We start from the raw sequence: 27,932 nt of genomic DNA on the forward strand, positions 1-27,932 counted from the left end.
ATGGATTAACTAAGATACTAGAAACTAAGTTCATTGTAAAGCCATCCAACAATGAGACAACAAGCTACAGGAGATGGATTAACTAAGATACTAGAAACTAAGTTCATTGTAAAGCCTTCCAACAATGAGACAACAAGCTACAGGAGATGAATTAACTAAGATACTAGAAACTAAGTTCATTGTAAAGCCATCCAACAATGAGACAACAAGCTACAGGAGATGGATTAACTAAGATACTAGAAACTAAGTTCATTGTAAAGCCTTCCAACAATGAGACAACAAGCTACAGGAGATGAATTAACTAAGATACTAGAAACTAAGTTCATTGTAAAGCCTTCCAACAATGAGCAAAACCAATGACTTAAAAAAATGTAAAACAGTTCAAATGAGAAATCCATAGCCAACATAATCAACAAAGCCACTAACAAACAAAAAAAGAAATATGAAAAATGGAACCAAATGACAATCACCAATTTGTGTTGTTAACTTATATTTATTGATTGATTTTCTGTTTGTAAAATTCTCCCAATCAAAGTATTCATTTAACTATCTCTAAGATTCATTTCAATAAAATAGGTCACACACAAAAAAGTAGTCAGCACTAAAATAGGTCACACACAAAGAAGTAGTCAGCACTAAAATAGGTCACACACAAAGAAGTAGTCAGCACTAAAATAGGTCACACACAAAGAAGTAGTCAGCACTAAAATAGGTCACACACAAAGAAGTAGTCAGCACTAAAATAGGTTTAACATCCTGTAAAAATTGTTGAATTTGATGATAATTTTTTAGATAAAGAAAATCAAAGATGATATTAAATTTGATGATAATTTTTTAGATAAAGAAAATCAAAGATGATGTTAAAATTAGATGATAATTTTTTAGATAAAGAAAATCAAAGATGATGTTAAAATTAGATGATAATTTTTTAGATAAAGAAAATCAAAGATGATATTAAATTTGATGATTTTTTTATTTAGATAAAGAAAATTAAAGATGATATTAAATTTGATGATATTTTTTAGATAAAGAAAATCAAAGATGATATTAAATTTGATGATTATTTTTTTTTTAGATAAGGAAAATTAAAGATGATGTTAAATTTGATGATATTTTTTAGATAAAGAAAATCAAAGAAGATGTTAAATTTTATGATAAATTTTTTTTAGATAAAGAAAATCAAAGATGATGTTAAATTTGATGATATTTTTTAGATAAAGAAAATCAAAGATGATGTTAAATTTGATGATATTTTTTAGATAAAGAAAATTAAAGATGATATTAAATTTGATATTTTTTTGATAAAGAAAATCAAAGATGATGTTAAATTTGATGATATTTTTTATTTTTTTTAGATAAAGAAAAATCAGATGATGTTAAATTTGATGATATTTTTAAAATAAAGAAAATCAAAGATGATATTAAATTTGATGATATTTTTTAGATAAAGAAAATTAAAGATGATATTAAATTTGATGATATTTTTTAGATAAAGAATATCAAAAATGATGTTAAATTTGATATTAAATTTGATGATATTTTTTAGATAAAGAAAATCAAAGATGATGTTAAATTTGATGATATTTTTTAGATAAAGAAAATCAAAGATGATGTTAAATTTGATGATATTTTTTAGATAAAGAAAATCAAAGATAATTTTAAATTTGATGATATTTTATAGATAAAGAAAATCAAAGATGATGTTGAGTATTATGTGGATTGTAATCAGGATCCTGATTTTGAAGAAAATGATTTCATTTATGATGAGTTAGATCTTGAAGACGTGGGTAAGTGGAAATAGGAAGTCTTTAAATATCACACGAAGGAAAGTATCTACTGTGATTCATTTATTTTCATGGATTAAGAAAAACATTAATTTGATGATATTCAATTTCGTGGTTTTGCCGAAGTTTGCATACAAGCCTATAGGAAATTTTTCATTGTTCAACATTTAATTTCATGGTTTGCCTATACCCACGAAATCAACGAACATTGGTATCCAATGAATAATAATGAATCCACAGTATGTACACTGTACAGTGTATGTAACATTATTGTCAATTATCTTAGAGTTAACAAATTCTAAAAGAGGAGCAGTCACACTACAGGGAAGTAATTTACAACTTTCTTTTAATTTTAATATAGTAGCATTTCATATAATGTAAATATAACTTCTATCTTTCATAAAGTTAAATGTTTTTATTCTCAGGTGCAGCAGTTTTAGCATCCTCGCCACCAAATGATGACATTTATTCGGACAACATTTCAGGCACACCGACATCAACAAACTCAAGTTCTCCTTCACCTAGTCCTAGTTTATCTATAAATCATTCCAAGGTAAACTGTCTTACAATCTCAATTATTCCTGATAAGCTGTATGATAAGTTCCCTAACTGACTAATTATTATAGGAATGAAATCTCCATTGTGGTTACTAAATGCCAACTGTCAACTCAAATAATTATTTGAAATGTGTGTTTGCATGAATAATTTAAAAGAACACACACAAACATCTTTTAGCTGGAAAGCTGAAACACTGATTTGTAGATGAATGAAAATTTTATGTCACAAGTAAATCATATGATACTTCAAATTAAAAAATAAATGGGGTGTTTTATATACTTGGACAAATGAGTTCTACACAAGTGCAGGGGGAAAACAAGATTAAAGAATTGGACTTTTTAATTTAGATCTATTAAGACAATATATTTTTCTTGCTTGCTGCTTATTGCAACTGGACATTTTCAAATGACCCTTTTTTGTAAAACAAAGTTTTCAAATTTCCAGATAATCATAAACCCATTTCCACTGAACTATCTCATCCAATGTCTTATATGTTGTTTTCTTTATACACTTTTATAGGTGTTTAAGATCAGTATGTCAGATATATCATCTAATTTTCTGTTTATAAGGGATTAAGATAAAAATCTCTTTGTGAATACTCCTTGCTTATTTATTTAAAGTTAGTGTTATTTTGTAGGACAATGAAGAAAATGACAGGAAAATTAAAAAGTCAATCAATGATGAGGTAAGACTATATAACGAGTGTAGATATTAAATAAGTTAAACTTGTGAGGCTACCTTACACTATTTAATAATAAGTTTATTGATGAAACTATAACAAATTTAGATATTTTATAAGTCAAATTGTTATAAGGCTACCTTACTCATTTTTTGGTGGTTGCCAATTTTTTGGGATTCAGGAAAGCTTACATGTTTTCGTGGATATTTAATTTCATTGTTTTTCCAATTTGGTCTACAATCTATAGATAATTTGTAATTTGTTGAATAGCTAAATTTGTATATCACATGTTCTAACGAATTCCAGGAAAATAGGTATCCAACTAATAATAATTAATCCACAGTATTCTAAGAGTACTTTTCTACATCTACAAAAAAAGAAATGATAAAAGTACAGACTTCAAGACTGAATGGATGTATTAAGTATTGAATCAATATTTTATCCTGAATATTCACGAGTTATTGCTGTTAGATGTTGCACATCCTCTGGTGTTAAGGAGCAAGCCATCAATAAAAAAAAATATACGAGAAGTAGGCCATTAAGGCCAAGTTTTGGACCCCCAATCAATTTTTTTTAAGACTCTTTCAAATATATTTGCTGTTATGTCATCACAGTTGCATCATTATATTTATTGCTTTCATGAAAACACAGAAAACTGGAGAGTATATAGTTTTCCATCGATATTTACATTTGTACAAACATTTTGCATAGCAAAGAAAATAATTGAACAGAAGTTTAATTACAAATATTGACATATTTTCACCAAATTTAAAGTTGTTTTTGGGAGAACATATACTTTTCCTATCTAATTTGAACTTAAAAATTGGTGTTATCGAACGAAAATGGAGAAATATTGTAATGGTAACCTGATTTTGTATTTAACTTTTTTTGTAGTTAATGCATGCCAAATATTGATGTTTGTCAATTTATACCCATTACTAGAGTTTTCTCCCTTGCCAATTGAGAAATTACAATTTCACATGCCAATGTTAACTTATTTTGCACATATTTCTTAGAATATCTTGAATTATTATATATATATATGTAAACCTCAGATCTGTGTACGGCCTCAAATCAAAATACTCATTTGTTGCACTTTCAGATACAAAATTAATGTGGGTTCATTTCTATTTATTTCAGAAAAATAAATCAATTCCATTGATATCATCGCCAACGTCAACAAACTCCACATCATCTAATACATCCAGTAACCATGGTAACAATAACAAAGTAGTGACAACGCCTTCAAAATTGTTTACAGGGTAAATAGTATTAGATTTGACTTAGCAAACAGTTTATTAAAAATTAAATATATTAACTCTATTGAAAAGTTATTTACAAATGGAAAATACTATCAAATATGAGAAAGCAATTACATTGTCAGTGTTATTTACAAAGAGGAAAATGGAGGCCTAAACAACAAAATGTTCAATAGATATGATTTTTTTTTCTTCACTATAACATTTTATTAAAACCAGGGATTCTGAGAATTGTAGTACATGTACAATGTACAAATAAATATAAAAAAAACACCAAAACTGATTGTTAAAACATGAAAATTGTACATACAATGGGTGTGTGTAATTCATATGTTACATAAAACGTTTGTATTAAGTGATCTGTATTAAGTGATATGTTTTATCTTGATCAGGATTTCTATAAATGATGGTACAAACAGCAATCATCGCCAAGTTACTCCACCACCTTTAATAACAAACTCAACGACGATACAGCCAAGTATGACAGGTAATCAAACTTAGTCAATCCTTTCCCCTCTCTCACTTAAACCCCTTGGAGTTGGATAATGAAACTTATCTGATTATTCACTGTGTTACATGAGTTCAGACTCTTACTCATTTACATTCATCCAGTCCAATAACTTTAATTCCTGAATTAAGATATTAATTTTTGTTTACTCAGGTTTTGGCCATTTTTATGTTATCAGAAATGGGATACCTTGACCTTCTTAAATAAAAGAACAAAACAGTAAAAACTTTTGCAAAGAAAAATTTTTGTTTTGGAATGGTTTGTCATTCTTTGAAAACATATATAAAGCCATCTATATGTTTTTATATAAAATCTTTCTTTTAACTACACTTGTATGTTTTAGGTCTTTCTTTTCCACGACTTTCTTCTGTGTGGCAGCGTAACTCAGCTGTCATCAAGCTTTTGCCTTTTCATGATCTAAATTATAAATCTGGTAAGACTGAGCAATATTTCTTACCCACTTTTCTTATGCTGCTATTAAATGGGCATTGGGTACTAAGATTAATGTATCTCAGTTGTGACGTGTGTTGTACAATAGAAAATACCAAGTTGGATCATTTCTTTTTTCAGGATTTTTTTATCACTTCTGATAACTTTAAAGGAAAATAAATTTCAAACCAGCATATTTTGTTAACAGTATGAGGTTAACTGGTAATATTCCTGATAAATTTTGTTCATTAATATTTATGATGAATTTCTTGTTTACAGTCATTCTTTTATTCCCCTTCCTTCTTTCATTACAGTTATATAATCTTTGGTGTTATCAATTTTTTCAAAGAAATGGCATTGTAAATTAAGATGGCTTTCAAATGGAAACTCTCAGTTATCAAGTGTCTTTATTCTCTTAAGAATAACAATAAAATAACTATTATGACTATGATGGTGTGTAAATTAAATTTATAATTATAAATTCCATCTTGAATTAATATGTGTTATATTTTATATGTTGTTAGATATATTGTTGTTTGTGATTGTCTATCTCTTTAGACAATTTAAATGTGTTTCATATGTACATTGTATTGGAACTCATTTTCATGGTTCAGCAACTTCTTCTAAAATTTGTATAGTTTATTTGTCATGGGACTATCTCAATTACGAGTAATAGAATACTTCTATATGGTATCTGTGATCAAGGTTAAAGTTACGAGTAATAGAATACTTCTATATGGTATCTGTGATCAAGGTTAAAGTTACGAGTAATAGAATACTTCTATATGGTATCTGTGATCAAGGTTAAAGTTACGAGTAATAGAATACTTCTATATGGTATCTGTGATCAAGGTTAAAGTTACGAGTAATAGAATACTTCTATATGGTATCTGTGATCAAGGTTAAAGTTACGAGTAATAGAATACTTCTATATGGTATCTGTGATCAAGGTTAAAGTTACGAGTAATAGAATACTTCTATATGGTATCTGTGATCAAGGTTAAAGTTACGAGTAATAGAATACTTCTATATGGTATCTGTGATCAAGGTTAAAGTTGCTAATAGAATACTTCTATATGGTATCTGTGATCAAGGTTAAAGTTACGAGTAATAGAATACTTCTATATGGTATCTGTGATCAAGGTTAAAGTTACGAGTAATAGAATACTTCTATATGGTATCTGTGATCAAGGTTAAAGTTGCTAATAGAAAGTAAATTAACTAGGTTTGGTGTATGAAAAGATTGTTAACTGTGAATTTTCAGACTGGTATCATTTGACCTCATTTACATGTATGCTTGACAATGTTTTGTTTATGTGTCTTTTGTGGAAACGCATTTATCTTAAAGACTTTCATTATAAAATCAATGGTCAGTAAAACAGATATTTCATCACAACTTTATTTCTTTTTTTTTTCTTTTTCTTTTTTCTCCTGAGTGACATACTTTTTATCATGGAGAAAACTAACAAAATGTTCACTTCTCCACTTGTTAATTATTGCCCATATTAGTTCAAACATTTCCAAGTTCTGAGATTTTTAATCATTTATTCATTGTTAGGACTTCTAAACATGAATTGTAAGACTTATATTGACTATTTTTCATTTTTGTCGAGCCTGCAACTTTTGTTGCAGAAAGCTCGACATAGGGATAGTGATCCAGCGGTGGCGTTAGCTAACTTCTTAAAAGCTTTATATTTTAGAAGGTAGAAGACCTGGATGCTTCATACTTTGTATATAGATGCTTTATGTTACGAACTTTCCGTCAGTCACATGTCCAATGTCCTTGACCTCATTTTTATGGTTCAGTGACTACTTGAAAAAAAGTTAAGATTTTTATACGACCGCAAAAATTTTAATTTTTAGTCGTATATTATTATAAGTAATTGGATAACTATATTTGGTAACTGTGCATATATAAGGTCCTCATGCCCGTCAGACAGTTTTCACTTGACCTCGACCTCATTTCATGGATCAGTGAACAAGGTTAAGTTTTGGTGGTCAAGTCCATATTTAGATACTATAAGCAATAGGTCTAGTATATTCGGTGTATGGAAGCACTGTAAGGTGTACATGTCCAACTGGCAGGTGTCCTCTGACCTTGACCTCATTTTCATGGTTCAGTGGTTATAGTTAAGTTTTTTGTGTTTTGTCTGTTTTTCTTATACTATATGCAATAGGTCTACTATATTTGGTGTATGGAATGATTGTAAGGTGTACTTGTCTAGCTGACAGGTGTCATCTGACCTTGACCTCATTTTCATGGTTCAGTGTCATCTGACCTTGACCTCATTTTCATGGTTCAGTGGTCAAAGTTAAGTTTTGAGTTTTGGTCTATTTTTCTAATACTTTATGCATTAGTCAACTATATTTGGTGTATGGAAATATTTTATGATCTATATGTCTGTTACACAGGTTTTATTTGACCTTGACCTCATTTTCACAGCCCATTGCTAAGTGTAAAGTGTTTGTGTTTATCAGGGGTTGACACTAACTTTGGTAGGCACTAGCCCGCAGGGCTAGTAAAAATTATATTCAACTAGCCCTGTTCTGTGTCAAGTAGCCCGGTGAGTGGGCCAACGGCCCACGAGTGAGCTGGCCGTAGGCCAGCGAACTTGCTAGGGGGGTCTGGGGGCATGCCCCCCCCATAAATTTTTTGAAATTTAGATGCAAAATCCTGCATTCTGAGGCATTCTGAGGCTTTTTAAGAAGATGTTTTCAGTCTGAAAAATAACTATTTCATACTTGTTTATATCTTCATAAAAAAAAAAAAAAAAAATTAACACCAAAGTAATCTAACGGCAGGAATTTGTCAGAACTTGCATTTTTACTGTTAATGAATTAATGATATATCTTAAATATTTATTGTGTTAGCATTTTTAGTCAAACATTAACATTTGTATATTCCAGACCTACTTTAAAAAAAATAGTTCCTAGATCAAAGATATTTACCACAAAAACTGGGCTACGTTTATAGGGTGTAGGATTAAATAGTGTCCCCCATGAAATGATGTCCCATGGACATTTTGTCCACTTCTGTGTAAAAGTGTCCCTTGAAAATATATTCTATTTGGACCTTTGATGGATATTTTTACATAGTGAAATCATGTCCAAATTGCATTAAAAGTCTTGTCTAATACCAAATAATTTAATTTACAAAAAATAATAAGACTAGATAGACATTTGTTTTTAAACATACAGTAGGAATCAGTGAATTGTTTTAACATTTTTTTTATTGTCATTTTTTAACAAGAGGTCTCATTAACCCCAAGATCATGAAGATTGCATCCACTCTCGTTATGGCATAGCTAGGTACAATACCTGTTTCAGTTTGTCTTTATGAATAACAAGTTTTAATGTTTTCTCCTGTGTTTTTTTTGTCAACATGTATATAAAACATTTCATTGTTTTTAATTTCAAATTGCTTGGCCTTCCTTCTAAATGATCTTCTTTCATTATTATAATATCAAACTCTGGAGGGTATTGACCATCACACAAAAAGTCATATAGCTGTTTATATTCACCACTTTCCATTTTTGTTTACATCTCTGTTGTCCTGATTTAAATTTCAATTTAAAAATGTGATATTCTGTCCCGTGAACGAAATTTCACAGATGAATTGTGAAATATAGTTCAAGAAGACACAATTTCATGGGACACTTTTTTGGCTTACAAAAAACTCATCAACTAAAATAATCAAATTAAAAAAAAAACAATGTTTTTGTTTAATTTTATTTACATAAAATAAGTTGACTTGTCCCCTATTTTACTTTTGGTTTCTGATGCTGAGTCTTCATGTTCCAACTGATTTGTCTCATGACGAGTTTTAACACTGTTCTCGTTAATGCATTATGACATGCATACATCCCGGTACGTGCAATGGACGCTTTCTGATACCAATGGCGTAGTCTTGTTATCATCAACACCCCTCAGCTCTCAAAAAGAAGCTAATCACATAAATATTATTCCCGGAAATTTACTTTCGTTTCAGTCCATTGCAACTGTAAAGATAAATCCCGAGCAATACGAAAAGAATTATGACGACATGACAAACGCTAATTCGATAAAGACAGAGAAGATCGAAAAGTTTTCATCACCACGTGTACCTTTGAAGTAAAGGAAAATTTCAACAGGGAACCTTTCAATGCTCTATTTTAAGAACGAAAGGACATTTCCAATTTAAACTATTTACGCGACGACTATGTATTAGATAAGGCTAAAGTATGCACACTATTTTAATATCAGGATCTCTGATGTGATTAATAATAAAATATAATAAAACCAAAATCTATATGCAGTATAATTAATGTTTATTTCAAAACGGGTTATCTTGAAATGTGGTGGATTCTTACTTTATGGGCCGAGTAATCTTAGGCCGAGTTGACTTATATAGCGACTGGTTTACGGTAGAAATTTTACCCTCCAGTATCTGTAGATCTGTATGTAAATAAAGAGGTCGTGGAACCATTGTAGACAATATTCGACGAAGTTGTCAGATTTGACCGGCGTTTGGACTGTACTTTGCCGAAAGTACTACAGATTGATGTTCAATGACAAATAAATTTACTAGCCCCTCGGGCAACCGCGCCACGGACATTTACTAGCCCGACACAAAAGTTACTAGTCTCGGGCTAGCGGGCTAGCGTTAGTGTCGAACCCTGGTTTTAGTCTGTTTTTCCTAATTTATAAACAATAAGTCAACTATATTTGTTGTATTGAAGAATTGTTAGCTGTACATGTCTGCCTGGCATGGTTCATCTGACCTTGACCTCATTTTCATGGTTCATTGATCAATGTTTCGTTTTTAACCGGATTTTTGTGACAAAAATGCCGGTTATTGATTTGGGGATGCTCGCCGGGCGGTCGGGCGGGCGGGCGGCAATCAAATGTTGTCCGTGCATTAACTCATGAACCGTTCAACCAAAGCTTTTAAAATTTTAATATGTTATTACTGACAACTATACGAAGGTCAAGTTTAATAATGGCGATTTTGACTTTTACCGTTCAGGAGTTATGGTTCTTGAAAGATTGAAAAATGGAGTTTCCAGTCGTGTCCGTGCATTTACGCATGAACTGTTCTACCAAAGCTTCCCAAATTTTAATATGTTGTTACTAATGACAGAATGGAGGTCAAGTTTAATAATGACGAATTTGACTTATACCGTTCAGGAGTTATGGTTCTTGAAAGATTGAAAAATGGAGTTTCCAGTCGTGTCCGTGCATTTATGCATGAACTATTCTACCAAAGCTTCTGAAATTTTAATATGCTGTTATTGATGACAAAATGGAGGTCAAGTTCAATAATGACGATTTTGACTTTTACCGTTCAGGAGTTATGGTTCTTGAAAGATTGAAAAATGGTGTTTCCCGTCGTGTCCGTGCATTTTCTCATGAACCATTCAACCAAAGCTTTTGAAATTTTAATATGTTGTTACTGATGACAAAATAGAGGTCAAGTTCAATAATGACGATTTTGACTTTTACCGTTCAGGAGTTATGGTTTTTGAAAGATCGTAAAATGGCGTTTCCATTCACGTTGTTGCATTCACTCATGAACCATTCAATCTAAGCTTTTCAAATTTTAATATGTTGATACTGATGACAAAATAGAGGTCAAGTTCAATAATGACGATTTTGACTTTTACCGTTCAGGAGTTATGGTTTTTGAAAGATCGTAAAATGGCGTTTCCATTCACGTTGTTGCATTTACTCATGAACCATTCAATCTAAGCTTTTCAAATTTTAATATGTTGATACTGATGACAAAATGGAGGTCAAATTTGATATTGACGATTTTCACTTTCACCATTCATCAGTAATGGTTCTTGTGATATTGCCAGGACACAAATAAATGTTAATAAATCCGGTTTGCTGTCGTTGTGACAGCCTCTTGTCTTTGGTTAATGTTGAGTTTATGTGACAGTTGTAATAAAGCTTTATATTTAGGTCTATCAACATAATATCAATGATTAGTAAAGAAGGCGAGACATTTCAGCGTGTGCACTCTTGTTGGCTGTTGTGGTTATTTTGAATTTTAGTTTTCTTTTTCTAGTTTAATTGTTGTTACCACACATTGAACCAAAGATACTACAGCCAATTGACTATAGATTAGCTTCATTCCTGTAAACCATAAGTCAGGGGTTTGAGTATCATAATAACTTTCATTAGATTTAAGACTTAAAACAAATAGTGTTCGGCAAAGACTTATAAACATGACTTGTAAAACTTTATTTTAGCGGTTTTTCATTTTTGGCTGTCTTGGTTATTTATAGAACCAAGAAAGAACAGCCTTCTTAACAAATCTTTTTAAATTAAGTTTTGTTCTTGTTATCGGTATTAACCTTAAGTCCTTACAATAGGGATTTTAGACTTCAAACAAATGATGTGTTCTGTGGTTGTCTGCATGTTATGTTGGTAATGGATATAATCGGAAAAAAACACTTTATTTTGGCTTTTATTTGGGGAAAGGGCTTGTATGATAATTATTATATTTTTACTAGTTAAATTATGAAGCTTTTCAGATTTTTTGTAAGCTTATGTGCTGGGTAGTAAAATTTAAAAGGACCAGCCAACATCAAATGTTTTTTCTTCAGTAATTAAAGGACAGATAAAGGACAATCTGTTTGTGTCCCAGCAACATGTTTCAGGAACATAAATATACTGAATGTCAGTCTGTCTGTGAGCCTTGATGCACTCTTGTGTGTTAAATCCTTGCAAGATTTTAATAACTCACATCAGGAGGACATTGATACACTGTTTTTCTTTTTAAGCATTTTTTTCAAAAGATTATTTTGATATAGTTTTTTGTGATAACATTTCATCTTATTTATTTAAATCTTTTAAAATGTATTGATCAAAAACCTTGGATGTTATTTAATGGTAAATCAACAGAGAAATGTTGACAATATGTTCCCATCAAGCTCCAAGATTGAAGGAGTATTTACATACATTTATATAAAGCATGCTGGTAAGAGATGTTGTAAAAAGAATAAATTGTCATCTCCATGTGGATTATCTCTTTTGGTCCAAGAGCTAATAACCATATAACTTGTATTTTGATCAATTAACCATTATCAGGGCATCATATTATTATAAAATCTTAAACTGATGATGATTATATCACAGGTTATGAACATGAAATTTTCTTCATTTATTTTGGATAAAATTGAAACAAAAGCTGTTTTACTGAAATATTTTTCTTTTCTTTTACAGAAATAAAGAATTTACAAAACTCGTTAGAGCATTCAGGAATGTTGTCGACGTCCTTATTAACGAACTCTGTCTCATTGAACTCTACAATACCGCGAGCATCGTCACCATCTTTGCTTATCAATAATATTTCTTCTGTTTCACCGAGTGTTTCTTCATTTATTGGATCAAGTAGTGCTAGTACTTTTGTGACCTCCAATACTAATGGTAGTAGTGTTAAACCGGAGGTTAAATTGGTCATGAATGGACCTTTAAATGCTGGTGGACCATTACTGAAACCTCAAAGTATAAATGTAAGTGTATGACATGGAATGGCAGTATTATGTAAGGTATCAGCTAGAAGCTATTGTGTCTATTCAATTAACAATGGGTGGATTGAAAACGTGAGAGGGTCACATACTGATACTGTTTAGCTTAACTTCATAAATGTTTTGATAATTTGAAAGTCATTGATCTATGGCTAAGAATTTAGGAGTGCTTATTAAAATGATGTTCTGTCGGACCACCAGATATCATTAAAAAAACCAACAACACAGGAATGACTATACTCGAATTTTTGGCATTCTAGCTTATAAAAGAAGAGTCTTAGATTTATTAGTATATAATTTAATTTTGGATGTAACGCCTGATTGGCTGACGTTATTTTGTTATCAGCCCATAGACATAATTTAGTCATGTGACCATGACATCATTAATGTTTTTTCATGGTTTTCTACAGTTTAAAATGGAATTTAGAATTAAATTATAAGAAATGACTGTAATATTTTTTCTGTCTATTGGAAATAACATAAAAAACGTGGTGCACACTGTTAAATAACCTGCTACGTGCGTTATTCAGTGTGCACCAAATTTTTTATGTTATTTCTTCATAAATAGAAAAAATATGACAGTCATTCCTTAATTATTAAAATTTCTAGGAAAATTGCTTGTTTACAATGTGGATTGATATTTAATAAAACATCATAGAGACAGTCAGTATGTATGAATTGGCTAAAATTCACTATAAAATGGGGGAAAAACTAATTCATGATTTAGATTATCAAAGAATACAGGATAATGACTTAATCAGCATGATTAGTTTATTTGCCAGAAGTAAATTTAATAAGGACTTAAAGTAGATATTTAGGTGTATAAATGATAATGTTATTAACAAAAAGGGACATAGTTATAAATGTGCCTTAATGTCTGTTACTAATTTCTTTTGTATATATCACTACATGTATACAGTATTAAAGTGCAGGGAGATAAGATAATATTACCAAACACATCTCCCTTTTTAACTCGCCTGGCTTGCATTGTTTACTGATTTTCTACATGTACTCCTATAGCCATGTATACTGTGTGCCTATATATATGCTGTCATGTTGGTCTTTCATAAGCTGGTAACACAGTATGTTCACTTTTATCTGCTTCTTAACTGGTTGAACCAACTAGGCCATGTGATATATTGCAATCATTTGACGTCTATCACCTTCTTAAACTTCTTAAAAGTTTACTTAAAAGTTTAAGACATTGAAACTGCAGGACCAATATATGAATGATCCATAACAGATCTAGTGTGTGTTTTTTGTTCCTGACAGTCAGCCATGGTTCCCCATTGCACATTACTTATCTCCCTTGCCTATCAATTCTGCACTTAAAAATATATGTCTTGTATCATAAAGACTTCTCAGTTACTTTAAGGTAAAGGAAAATATATTATTTTGCCTTTGAGAGTATGTAGAGTGCACAGAGTATCTAGTCATAAATAATATCAGCTGCACACAACAACCAATCAGGAAACAGCATACTCTTAAATGTGAATACCTTGTTATCTGCATTAGATAACTGTGCCCACAATTGTCAATGTTAAATTGTATAAACCTGTTATTGATATGTATTAAAAGGGATCTTCCCATAAAACTTATACACAGCTAACTTAAGCAGTACTTGACCGTAATAGCTGACAACAACAATTTGGTCTTGACATTAGCACTGTATGTTGACAGCTAAAACTTATCCAGAATAATGATTTGACAATACCAATTTCTGTTGACGTTGTTACAAAAGATATGTCAGTATTGTGGTTTTCACCATCACACTCTATATAGATCTCTATCGTGACTTCAATCACATTTCTTGTAGGGTTCTGACTATGGCATTATATTTTGACCTTTCTTTGTTACAGCTAACGTGGTATAAAGCAGCAAGAGAGTCATTGGTAATATATTTGACAATATTTAGGGGAAAAGGGACTTGTGCTTACTGCTTATTAACCAACTGTCACCTAGAATTTGAAAAATTGGACAGAAATGTTCGAATCCTATGTACAACTCATTGCTTTATCCTCTTAAAAAATGTCCCATCTTTGACCCAGTTTAAAAAACTGACAGAAATATTGGGATCCTTTGCAAAGTAAGCACCTTGCTTTGTTCCCTTGTAAAATTGTTTTTGGCCCAGAAAAAGGCTTATGCTGTAAATTTGTATGATCCCATCAAAAACATCAGGCTATTTATTGTTCTCTGCTGCTCATCCCATAGTAGATATAGCTATTGTCCTAATCTGTCTGTCCAAAACACAATAATATGTAGAATCTTTTATAAAGAGAGGTTGCATATTTGGTAGTTTATCATCATATTGTCTTGATAATACCATATCATACTATACCGTCAGTTTTATCATGTGTATAGGACAATAGGAGTTATGACTTGGACTTTGAACTATTATAACGTTGGTTTCTCATACTTGGTAGGATTGTTTGCCATCATGTTTAATTGGCTATATTGCACCATTATATTGCTGAACCATTTTCATAGGACTTTAATATGGGACTTGACTATTTTTTATACATCCTTCATAGGATTTTGATATGGGACTTGACTATTTTTCATACCTCCTCTTAGGATTTTAATATGGGACTTGACTATTTTTCATACCTCCTCTTAGGATTTTAATATGGGACTTGACTATTTTTCATACATCCTTCATAGGATTTTAATATGGGACTTGACTATTTTTCATACCTCCTTCATAGGATTTTAATATGGGACTTGACTATTTTTCATACCTCCTCTTAGGATTTTAATATGGGACTTGACTATTTTTCATACCTCCTCTTAGGATTTTAATATGGGACTTGACTATTTTTCATACCTCCTCTTAGGATTTTAATATGGGACTTGACTATTTTTCATACATCCTTCATAGGATTTTAATATGGGACTTGACTATTTTTCATACCTCCTCTTAGGACATATTGTTTTAACTCTGTCTGTTGGTTGTCCATCCATCCCATGAAATTCCATTTAATATTTCTCAGTTACTGTAAATCAGAGGTTCCTGAAATTTGTCACCAGTCCTCGTGTGAACGTAATGCAGTTTCAGATTGACTGAAGACTTGTATATATTAACACTAAACTGACGTGTTTCAGATTGACTGAAGACTTGTATATATTAACACTAAACTGACGTGTATGAAATTTTCTTTTCATTATCTAGGTTTCTACAAATAGTAGCAGTGTTCTCCCTAGGACCTTTTAGCATTACCAGAATTCTGGTAATGTGATGCTATCTGAAGTGGTTTTCTTATAGATTATGTTATGGATGTGATGCTATAATTTTTTAAAACAAGATGGTATTTCAATTCCCCCTGTTTTCCAGGATGCTAAATGAAATATCTGGGGAGAACACTGTTATAAGAAGCATCCTGAGATTGTTATCAGACTGTGTATTTCATTTTCAGATGCATTGCTCATCAGCTTCCTGTTTACCAAATTTAGAAAGCTTCCAGTATCAATAGTGAGCTCACTGTTTAACTTGTTGGACCATCAAATTTTTGGTTTTCATTCCAACATTTCCTATCATTAGATAGAAATCTAATTAATTGCCTATTCTTTAATTTGCAGAATTTCAACCTGGTCTTGACTAAAATAACACCAACACATGCCAAAGCTATAAACTCCCTTTATAATCTATGTACTTTACACACAATTCTCATCAACACAGCATTGGGAGGTGTTATGCTTAACACAGTTCTCATCAACACAGCATTGGGAGGTGTTATGCTTAAGCATATAGATTTTGTTGTTGTATATCATTTCTTCTTCAGAGTTCACAGTCATGACAGTCCTAATAGAAACCAACACTAAAATCGTTTCAATCCTTTCTTTTTCAGAGCTCAGGGTCCAGTTCAGATTATTGATTATCATTATTAAATATTTATTGCTAGATAAACTATATTCATGTAAATGTTCTGTTTTTCAGAGTTTTTCCGAGTCCAATTCAGAATCCATGTCATCTTTAAAGTCCATAGCACAACAAGCAGTAGTCAATGCGGGTTTAGAAAATCAGATTCCTCCTTCATCGTCAACGGAAACGGTGTCTATATCAACAGAATCAAGGGGTATAATTCACAAATACATTTTTATATCACAACTTAAACAAATAAAAAGTTACAGCCAAAATAAAACTTACATATGATACAAATAGCCTCTTCTTTTCTTTGGGTAAAGATTTCATGAAATGTAATTAAAAAACATTTGTGTTCCTGGTTTTACTGCCTAAATGATCTTGTGATAATGTGCTATCCTTGAGGGCTGGGTCAAACCAAACACTTGAAAGTTGGTATATGCTGCTTCATTAAGAAGCATGTTGTCTATAGGAGAAAGAGCAAAGTAAGAACAAAGAATGGTCCAGGTAGGGCGACATGTCTTCCTGTGGACTGTTAACTTGAGAACTAGCACTTTATAAATGTTAGCGTTAAGAAAGATACATATTCATATCACATAATCATGTTCTAGTCCTGAATATACATTTGATTTACCTACTGGACGATAAACATCCATCCATATTACTGGTTTGGTATCTCTTTCATCAAGTTTATTGATCAAACAACATAGTGCAGTGGGGTGAAATGAAATGCAATTTGTTAATTATTTTTTCTAGATATTCAAAATACAAAATGTATTCCTATAGCCATACTTGTCAAGAATGTTTTATTAAAAATTACAAAGTGTTTGGATCTATCGCTATAAAAAAAAAGTAAAATTCAAATGCAGAATTATGATTGAATTAAAATAGCTTGGATTTAAAATATATATTTTTTCTAAATATCTATTTCTCAAGAAATGCTCCAACAGTTTGGAATTTTTTTTTTATTTTGCAGTGCTGTTTAACAATTCAGTGATCACATCAATAGCACCACAAGTTCCTCCACCGACTTCACCGTCACCGACCGACCAGCCGACACAGACAACCACAATAAGATTGAATCCTCTCCTAGGTGTTGCCCCTTTAGGGCCTGTACCATTAAGTCGAGAACATTTTTATCAATTAACAATGTTAGAGGCTGCATATCATCATCTGCCCCATCCGTCGGACTCTGAAAGAATCAGGTAAATGAAGTCACCATATTTACTGTTAACATAATTATGAAGGCATTGCCTTCTGAGAGTGCCCTGATGGCTAACAGCCTTTTTAGGGATTTTCTTGAACCATGGCATCAGAGTGCATTGACATTCCATATAGAAAGTATATAGACTTTGGGCAGCAAGATTCTTTTTGAAGTCATAATTGATTCTTTATCAAGCAGACACTCAATTTTTCTCCACAAAGATGTACCTTTTATTCACTTGCTACCTCCTATAACAAAAAAAAGCTGAGTTGTCCTCCGTTTAAATATAAATGCATATGACAGATGGAATGAAAAAAGTAAATCTTGGGTCTATACTTGTCACTTATTATACCCCCACGCAACCGGTTGCGGAGGGTATAATGTTTTTGACCCGTCCGTCAGTCCTGTTTCTTGTCATCACAACTCCTCTCAAACCACACAACAGAATTTCACGAAACCTTTTCAGATAATAAGGACATACTATGTAGTTGTGCATATCGACAAGAATTGCGATTCAATTTTTTTTCTAGGAGTTACGTCCCTTTGAACTTATTTACTTTAATGTACTACTGCAACAGTTTGTCATCGAAACTCCTCTCAAACCACACAACAGAATTTCACGAAACCTTTTCAGATAATAAGGACATACTATGTAGTTGTGCATATCGACAAGAATTGCGATTCAATTTTTTTTCTAGGAGTTATGTCCCTTTGAACTTATTTACTTTAATGTACTACTGCAACAGTTTGTCATCGAAACTCCTCTCAAACCACACAACAGAATTTCACGAAACCTTTTCAGATAATAAGGACATACTATGTAGTTGTGCATATCGACGGGAAATTGCGATTTAATTTTTTTTCTAGGAGTTACGCCCCTTTGAACTTATTTACTTTAATGTACAACTGCAACAGTTTGTCATCGCAACTCCTCTCAAACCACACAACAGAATTTCACGAAACCTTTTCAGATAATAAGGACATACTATGTAGTTGTGCATATCGACGGGAAATTGCGATTCAATTTTTTTTCTAGGAGTTACGACCCTTTGAACTTATTTACTTTAATGTACAACTGCAACAGTTTGTCATCGCAACTCCTCTCAAACCACACAACAGAATTTCACGAAACCTTTTCAGATAATAAGGACATACTATGTAGTTGTGCATATGGACGGGAAATTGCGATTCAATTTTTTTTTCTAGAAGTTACGCCCTTTTTAACTTATTTTCTTTAATGTACTACTGCAACAGTTTGTCATCGCAACTCATCTCAAACCACACAACAGAATTTCACGAAACCATTTCAGATGATAAGGACATACTATGTAGTTGTGTATATCGACGGGAAATTGCGATTCATTTTTTTTTCCAGGAGTTACGCCCCTTTGAACTTATTTACTTTTATGTACTACTGCAACAGTTTGTCATAGCAACTCCTTTGAAACCACACAACAGAATTTCATGAAACTTTTTAGATAATAAGGACATACTACGTAGATGTGCATATCGACAGGATATTATGATTCAATTTTTTTTCCAGGAGTTACACCCTTTTGAACTTATTTGCTTTAATGTACTACTGCAACAGTTCGTCATTGCAATTTCTCTGAAACCATACAATAGAATTTCATGAAACTTTGTAGATAATAAGGACATGCTATGTAGATGTGCATATTGATAGGAAATTACGATTTTTTTTTTCTTTCAAATTCTAGGAGTTATGCTCCTTTGAACTTATTTGCTTCAATGTACTTCTGCAACAGTTTGTCATCGCAACTCCTCTGAAACCACACGACAGAATTTCATGAAAATTTGTAGATAATAAGGACATACTTTGTAGATGTGCATATTGACAGGAAGTTATGATTAAATTTTTTTTCTTATACAATTTTCTTTTCTTACACTTATTTCATTTCTCCAATGACAATGTGGGGACGGTGGGGTATGTGAGCGTGCTCACTAAGGTTCTTTAATTTCATATGCAGAACTGTTATCCCAAAATTCTATGAGCACGGAATGAAATAATACAGTCAAGTTATAACTTGTTCAAATTGAAAGCATGTACTTTAAAAACGAAGGATTTAGAAAAATTAAAAGAATATTTTGCAGCGGTGATCTGCTGGTAATTAATCTCCTGTTTGAGGATTGTGTATATCATACCCTGTACCAACAAAGCTTGGAATTGTCATCAATGTCTAATAACAAGAGTGGTTTACTTTGCATGACATATTAATTATTTTTCAGACATTATCTTCCTCGTCATCCGTTCCCTACGCCGACATATTACCCACAACTTCCACCTCCTCATGCAGACTCAGTGGACTACTTCTTTCAACGATTATCAACAGAAACATTATTTTTTATTTTCTATTATATGGAGGTGAGTCAAGATAACAATTATTTATTAATAAATGCATTTTCGTTGCCAAAAAATCAGAAGAAAAAATTGAACTGTTACTGAAAGTATTTTCACTGCTACTGTTTTCCTGTTCAACCTTTTTAGCCAATGCTGTAGCGATATAAATCCATTAACTTTATTTGTGTTATCATGATTGATGTGATCCTAGTTTGATGATTTTACCATTTATAAATATTTCACAATCGATAGTCTTTAAAATTTGTTAGGTTTACAGTATTTCCAGCATAACTACTCAATTCAAACAGAATTGTATGAAAGAAAGTGAACCATTAGTGATCCAATGTCCAAAAAGCTTTTATTTATAATGTTAGAATTCAAAGACAGCAGTGCATAGAACTTACTTTCATGTTCATTTCATAGGGGTTGTATGTTAATTCTATTCCATGTATTATTGCATGTGTATAATTAATACTTTAATTTCATACGGTTTTAAGAGCACAAATAATCTGTCTTATCATACTCTGATGTTTACATAATACAATCTATTAACCCTCAGATATAAGTAGCAAAAATCTCAACAATTAAACAATGAGGTGGAGCGTTGTCTCATTGGTAATCACAACACTTCTTGTTTTATCTTGATTATCTCCCTTGGGACAAATCATGGTTGTTTCTATGTTGTCATTTTAACTTTATTTCTTTTAAAACATGTTAGATATTATGTTGAAGATACTACTGTTTCTTTAGGTTGTTGTTTTCAGTTTAAAATGTAAAATGTAGTAATACAAAACCCATATAAAAAATATGCAAAACATTTGAAGATTTCCCTTTAAAAATTCTTGACAAAATCATTGAATTTCCAAAGTTTTCAGAAGAAAAAGATGTAAAAAAAATTGATTGTGTCTTCAATTGAAATACTAAAATAATTTGCATCAACATTGCCAAATTTTCCATCTTTTGGCAATAGAATAGAACTTTTACAGTGAGATTATGGAAATTAAGATCACAAAATAATTATTGAAAGTAAAAATGTATGGTCAGAAAAATGTCAGGCTAGCTACAAAATTGGTTGAATCACATGATGCCTTAATTGTGTTAAATGTTTAAAATAAAAACCAATATAGTTTGGATGCATTGTAAGTTACCATTATGTTTCCATATAAACCAAATATAATACACCTAGATGTGCTTACAGGGATCTGTTTTAAGATAAAAATGTTTGAAAATTGTGTTAGGAAAGACCCTTAATGTTAACCATTATAATATACATTTGTAGGGTACAAAAGCTCAATATCTGGCAGCAAAAGCTTTGAAAAAACAGTCATGGAGATTTCATACCAAATATATGATGTGGTTTCAACGGCACGAAGAACCAAAGACTATCACGGAAGATTTTGAACAGGTAAAATGTTTTCTAATTATTCTTGGTTGAATACAATTAAATTTATATGAAAAAATAAAACTATTGAAGAAATATTTTAAATCATCAGAGAGTTCTAGATTGTCTTCTCTTATTTCATCCTTACTAGGAACACCCGTATTACACAGAGACGGAATTAGACTTACACCTAAAAAAAAGAATTGCTACCAGCTAGCATCACTGAAAAATGGTTTCAGTGTTCTAGATTGTCTTTCTTCTCAGAGTTAGCACCTGTGTAACACCAAGACATAAGCTACTAATTGAACATATAAGAATAACATAAAACAATATTTTTATGCCCCACCTACGATATTATCCACCTACAATAGTAGAGGGGCATTATGTTTTCTGGTCTGTGCGTCCGTTCGTTCGTCTGTCTGTTCATTCGTTCGTCTGTCCCGCTTCATGTTAAAGTTTTTGGTCAAGGTAGTTTTTGATGAAACTGAAGTCCAATCAACTTGAAACTTGGTACACATGTTCCTCATAATATGATCTTTCTAATTTCAATGCCAAATGAAAGTTTTGACCCCAATTTCACGGTCCACTGAACATAGAAAATGATTGAGCGAAGTTCAGGTTAAAGTTTTTGGTCTAGGTAGTTTTTGATGAAGTGAAAGTTCAATCAACTTGAAACTTAGTAAACATGTTCCCTATGATATGATCTTTCTAATTTTAATACCAAATTTAGGTTTTGACCCCATCTTCATGGTCCACTGAACATAAAAAATGATAGTGCGAGTGGGGCATCCGTGTACTATGGACACATTCTTGTTAATTTCTAAGCACAAAAGGAATTATGGGACTCAAAAACTGAACACATAAATTTAAAACAAACAAAACATATTATATCTCAAACAAAACAGTAGCCAATGTTGCATTTTACACCTGTGTTATGATGATTGTTTCATTCTGCGTTTAGTCTAGCTCTTTTCTTGTACACCAAATTTTAGTCTATAGACATATAAGTTTTGTAGCAAGTTCAAACAAGAGGTTATTGTAAAATCATATTATTTAAAAAAAAAAAAAAAAAATTGTTGACCTTGCGATTTCTAAATTTTATTTTTTTTTCATTTCAGGGCACATACATCTACTTTGATTATGAAAAATGGGCCCAGCGGAAAAAGGAAGGTTTCACCTTTGAGTACCGATATCTGGAAGATCGAGATTTAAATTAATGAGCTGATGTCCAAACAAACGTTAACGTGGATCTGTTTTAAACTGCCATTTGAGTCTGATGAGCCACATTGTGTGCAGTAATGACTTGTTACTATGGTAACCTACTGTTACCCTGACTGGTAACTTGCTGCAGTGTTTGCAGGGACAATACTGCCTTGCAGTCAAAATTATTGTGATATGGATGAATGGGAGAGCAGGGAAGTGGCCACATCTCTGATCTCACAAACATTGATGGATTATCTCCCTTGCTCATTGAATTATACTATAAAGTTTGCAGGGGAGGTAATTCATTGATGTTTCTCATTTTCATGGTTGAATGGTCGTTATGAATGTCAAGTTTCATTTTCATGGTTCATTTTATATGCAAATGGTTGTTGATAAAGTGGGTGTATAACCAAAGTTCTGCTCAACCGTGAAATGTCTGCTGGTCTCGATGATTAGTCTCTAATAATCCTAGGAAAGACTTTAAAAGAAGCAGTAACCTCCAAATGTTCAACTTTTTCCCATTATTTGTTTTTTATCGTAAATGACAATCTGTAATGAGATTCCTATTTCAGTCTTTTCTATTCAATTGAATTAAACAACAACAAACCTAAATCAGAAAATTTTAATTTCCAATTCTGTACATGTTAATTTGTTATGAAATTTGGAAATTTTAATCTTCTGACTTATTTTACATTTAGTAGTAAAACCATGGACAAAATGTACTCTTCATTATATTATTAACATTTTATGCAATGTGCAATCAAAGCTATTACTTAACACATAAGTATAATGTACAGCTTGCCCCAGAATGTTTCCAGTAGATATATTTGGTCAGCAGTTTACAATGAAATCCTGTAATAAGTGCTATAACACAGATGAATGGTTGTTTAATTCCTAGAAAATTTAACTAGTCTTTGAAACAAATACAAGTGCTGCGTAATTTTGTCATTTTTGCTTAATAAATTTTTTCTTAGGTCTAATTTTAATTTGGTAAAATTTTAGATGATTTTGTTTGTTGAAAGCATTCTGTATATACGTTATTACAGTTTTTGTGCAATGAATTGGTTTTTATTGTCTTAGTAGTCAAATATAGTTTTATACAAGTTATCAATTTTGTTTAAAAAGTAAACATGAATGTTTTGACTTTGCAATACCTATTGTTATCTCAGTATTAACATGTTTCTGCAGTCAGTAGACTCCTGGTTATACCACAGCAAACTTTGTAAGCTTTCCTCTATATCATATCTTGTTATACTGTTAACTCCTGGTTATACACAACAAACTTTGTAAACTTTCCTCTTTATCATACTGTAGTCATAACTATATCTAAATATCTTGGTCAATATTAAATGGGGGTAAAAAAAATATTTCAGAAGGAAAACACAAAAAAATATAAGATTTTTCTAAAGATTTTTAAATTCATTTGGAAAAATAATTTTTGTCATTGATCATTATTTTGCTATTCTGGCTCTCAAAAAAAGGAATATTTAGTAGACTTAAAATTTACTATTAAAGGGTTTTCACACAGTTGAGTATCTTGAAAAATTGTTTTCACTCTAATTTTATTTCATTTACTTTAGATACTTAAAGAACTTTATCATAATTTATAGAAAGATTTTAACAGTATGATTGGAATTGAAACTGTTTGAATATAATATGTTGAGCTAAACTTAAGGTTACAGTCACTTGAATATATAATGATATACTTTGAGCTGAACTAATGTGAATGTCGACACTAACTTAAGTCACAGGTGTTTAGTATAGGCTAGTTATTGATAATGACCACCGTTACTCATGGTTACAATAATTGGCCTATATTGACCACCTATGTGACATGGATAGTGTTAACAGACAGAATTGTTCCATGAATTAACACCATATTTGTTTGACAGTGGAGCATATTCTATAATTCTGATGCTAAGATGGGGAGATGATTTCTAATTCATTCATGCTTTCTGATAGGCATTTACGACTGTGTAGGACGCACAGATATTTGGTAGAAAATTTTTCTATTAAAAATTTTGTTTAAATGAAAAATGTTTTATAGGAATTTCTAAAGTTCATAATATTTTTTCAATTTCTTTGTTGTTCAAAATAGGGGGTTGATTTTGTGAGCTGTGCTCCGGTTCAATTTTTGCAAACCACAGTCTAGTCATTTTGGCATTTTGTGATGAAGCAGGAAAGAAATTTGAGATTATCTCCCCTTAAAATATTATGTAGCTTGTCAGCATTGAAATGGTTGACATAAAAAACAGAAAATACTTAACAGTGATCATGTGATAGTCAAATCATGGGCCACTCAGTCAGTTTTATTTGTGTGGACTATTTTTGTACAGTATGTAAATTGATGCCTTGGTGCCTGAAGCCATGGTGGTCTCCAACCATAGATGTTGTGTGACTACTCACTCGGCTCAGGAACATCAGGGTCAAGCAAAATAAAAAATGCTGGAAAAATTATAAAAAATAATAAAAATAGACAAAGAAATTTGTCCAATGAATAAAATACAAGACTTTTTATTTTTATCCAACTATGATTTGAAGTGAGCTGGATCTATTGAGTTAAATTTTGTGTATAATTGTGAGGAATATTTTAAGTACAATGTTACAGGAGTTGAAAATGTTCAACAAGGTAGGAAGTATATTTTGTTGACATAAAAAATACAGACAATTCTATTAGCATTACAACATATACAAAGAATAACAAGAATTATATAAAAATAGCAGATATAGCAGATCAACCAACCTCAATTGCTCATCCCCCCTGAAATTAGAGACAAACAAGAAAAAACATCTAATGTCCAGATAGTCTGACTTTGTTATGACACATTATGTGATGAGGTTAATTCATAAACCTCCCCCATTGCCTTTCTAGAGCATATGTTGTAAAAGTAAATGCTCAATAAAAAAAAAAAGGCACATTCCAGCTACCAAAACAATGCTAGGCTAGGGGTAGGTTCAGCTCTTGTTTAAATACTGTATATCAGGGGAAATAGTTCAGAAGTATCCTTTCTTCATAAAGTCGCTTTATAAAGTTTAATTGACATGTGTGATCAAGGCTATCAGTTTTTTTGTTTTCATATAGATTAGACCGTTGGTTTTCCCATTTGAATGGTTTTACACTAGTAATTTTTGGGGCCCTTTATAGCTTGCTGTTAGATGCCAAGGCTCCGTGTTGAAGACTGTACCTTGACCTATAATTGTTTACTTTTATAAAATGTGACTTAGATAGAGTTGTAACTCATACCACATCTTCCTATATCTATCAGTGAACTTTAACCTACTGGTGCATAAATCCAGTCATTTAATACCTTTCCAGATGTGGCTATACTTCTTGGTCCTTTCAAGTTATTATCAGCAATGATACTTTGTACAAGGTTTTGGATATTCGAATATTTGACTGAGCATCACTAAACACCCACTAACTGTTGACATAAACATATGGTGCAATGAATATAGGTGCCATTGTTATAAAAATGTACTTGTACTGATATGGGGTAATACATTTACTAATATGTGGTTGAGTTTGTGACGGTACTCATACTTATATGTGAAGGAGTTTGTCAGTGTACTCATACTTATATGTGAAGGAGTTTGTCAGTGTACTCATACTTATATGTGTAGGAGTTTGTCAGGGTACTAAAACTGATATGTGTAGGAGTTTGTCAATGTACTCATACTTATATGTGTAGGAGTTTGTCAGTGTACTTATACTTATATGTGTAGGAGTTTGTCAGGGTACTTATACTTATATGTGTAGGAGTTTGTCAGGGTACTCATACTTATATATGTAGGAGTTTGTCAGGGTATTCATACTTATATGTGTAGAAGTTTGTCAGGGTACTCATACTTATATGTGTAGGAGTTTGTCAGGATACTCATACTTATATGTGTAGGAGTTTGTCAATGTACTCATACTGATATGTGTAGGAGTTTGTCGGGGTACTCGTACTTATATATGTAGGAGTTTGTCAGGGTATTCATACTTATATGTGTAGAAGTTTGTCAGGGTACTCATACTTATATGTGTAGGAGTTTGTCAGGATACTCATACTTATATGTGTAGGAGTTTGTCAATGTACTCATACTGATACGTGTAGGAGTTTGTCAGGGTACTCATACTGATACATGTAGGAGTTTGTCAGGGTATTCATACTTATATGTGTAGAAGTTTGTCAGGGTACTTATACTTATATGTGTAGGAGTTTGTCAAGGGACTCATACTGATACGTGTAGGAGTTTGTCAGGGTACTCATACTGATACGTGTAGGAGTTTGTCAGGGTACTCATACTGATATATGTAGGAGTTTGTCAAGGGACTCATACTGATACGTGTAGGAGTTTGTCAGGGTACTTATACTGATATGTGTAGGAGTTTGTCCGGGTACTTATACTTATATGTGTAGAAGTTTGTCAAGGGACTCATGCTTATATGTGAAGGAGTTTGTCAATGTACTCATACTGATACGTGTAGGAGTTTGTCAGGGTACTCATACTGATACATGTAGGAGTTTGTCAGGGTACTCATACTTACATGTGTAGAACTTTGTCAAGGGACTCGTGCTTATATGTGAAGGAGTTTGTCAATGTACTTATACTGATACGTGTAGGAGTTTGTCAGTGTACTCTTACTTATATATGAAGGAGTATGTCAGGGTGCTCGTACTTATATGTGTAGGAGTTTGCCAGGGTATTCATACTTATATGTGTAGAAGTTTGTCAGGGTACTCATACTAATATGTGTAGAAGTTTGTCAGGATACTCATACTTATATGTGTAGAAGTTTGTCAGGGTACTCATACTTATATGTGTAGAAGTTTGTCAGGGTACTCATACTTATATGTGTAGAAGTTTGTCAAGGGACTCATACTTATATGTGTAGAAGTTTGTCAGGGTACTCATACTGATACGTGTAGGAGTTTGTCAGGGTACTCATACTGATATATGTAGGAGTTTGTCAGGGTACTCATACTTATATGTGTAGGAGTATGTCAGGGTACTCATACTTATATGTGTAGAAGTTTGTCAGGGTACTCATACTTATATGTGTAGGAGTTTGTCAGGGTATTCATACTTATATGTGAAATTTGTCAGTGTACTCATACTTATATGTGTAGGAGTTTGTCAGGGTACTTATACTTATATGTGTAGGAGTTTGCCAGGGTACTCATACTGATACATGTAGGAGTTTGTCAGTG

The 27,932-nt window shown here is 31.9% G+C and overlaps 1 protein-coding gene across 5 annotated transcripts in view; it reads left to right on the forward strand.

Moving 5' to 3' along the window:
• The window catches only part of LOC143046410 (CCR4-NOT transcription complex subunit 3-like), a 43,960-nt gene extending 18,715 nt beyond the window's left edge, over nucleotides 1-25,245 (forward strand). For 2 of the 5 annotated variants that reach the window (XM_076219563.1, XM_076219564.1), the window contains exons 8-20: nucleotides 1,682-1,787; nucleotides 2,210-2,337; nucleotides 2,980-3,027; nucleotides 4,162-4,283; nucleotides 4,673-4,767; nucleotides 5,132-5,221; nucleotides 12,427-12,716; nucleotides 14,591-14,623; nucleotides 16,666-16,804; nucleotides 17,567-17,795; nucleotides 20,042-20,177; nucleotides 21,433-21,558; nucleotides 22,653-25,245. In XM_076219563.1, the coding sequence (XP_076075678.1) occupies nucleotides 1,682-1,787; nucleotides 2,210-2,337; nucleotides 2,980-3,027; nucleotides 4,162-4,283; nucleotides 4,673-4,767; nucleotides 5,132-5,221; nucleotides 12,427-12,716; nucleotides 14,591-14,623; nucleotides 16,666-16,804; nucleotides 17,567-17,795; nucleotides 20,042-20,177; nucleotides 21,433-21,558; nucleotides 22,653-22,751 (1,641 nt within the window). In that variant the 3' untranslated portion in view covers nucleotides 22,752-25,245. The remainder of the gene's footprint in view (nucleotides 1-1,681; nucleotides 1,788-2,209; nucleotides 2,338-2,979; nucleotides 3,028-4,161; nucleotides 4,284-4,672; nucleotides 4,768-5,131; nucleotides 5,222-12,426; nucleotides 12,717-14,590; nucleotides 14,624-16,665; nucleotides 16,805-17,566; nucleotides 17,796-20,041; nucleotides 20,178-21,432; nucleotides 21,559-22,652) is intronic. The other 3 variants (XM_076219566.1, XM_076219567.1, XM_076219565.1) reach the window with 2 other exon arrangements.
• Nucleotides 25,246-27,932: the final 2,687 nt, after the last annotated feature.

Source organism: Mytilus galloprovincialis, chromosome 9, assembly GCF_965363235.1.
Source record: "Mytilus galloprovincialis chromosome 9, xbMytGall1.hap1.1, whole genome shotgun sequence".
Classification (NCBI taxonomy): Eukaryota; Metazoa; Mollusca; class Bivalvia; order Mytilida; family Mytilidae; genus Mytilus; species Mytilus galloprovincialis.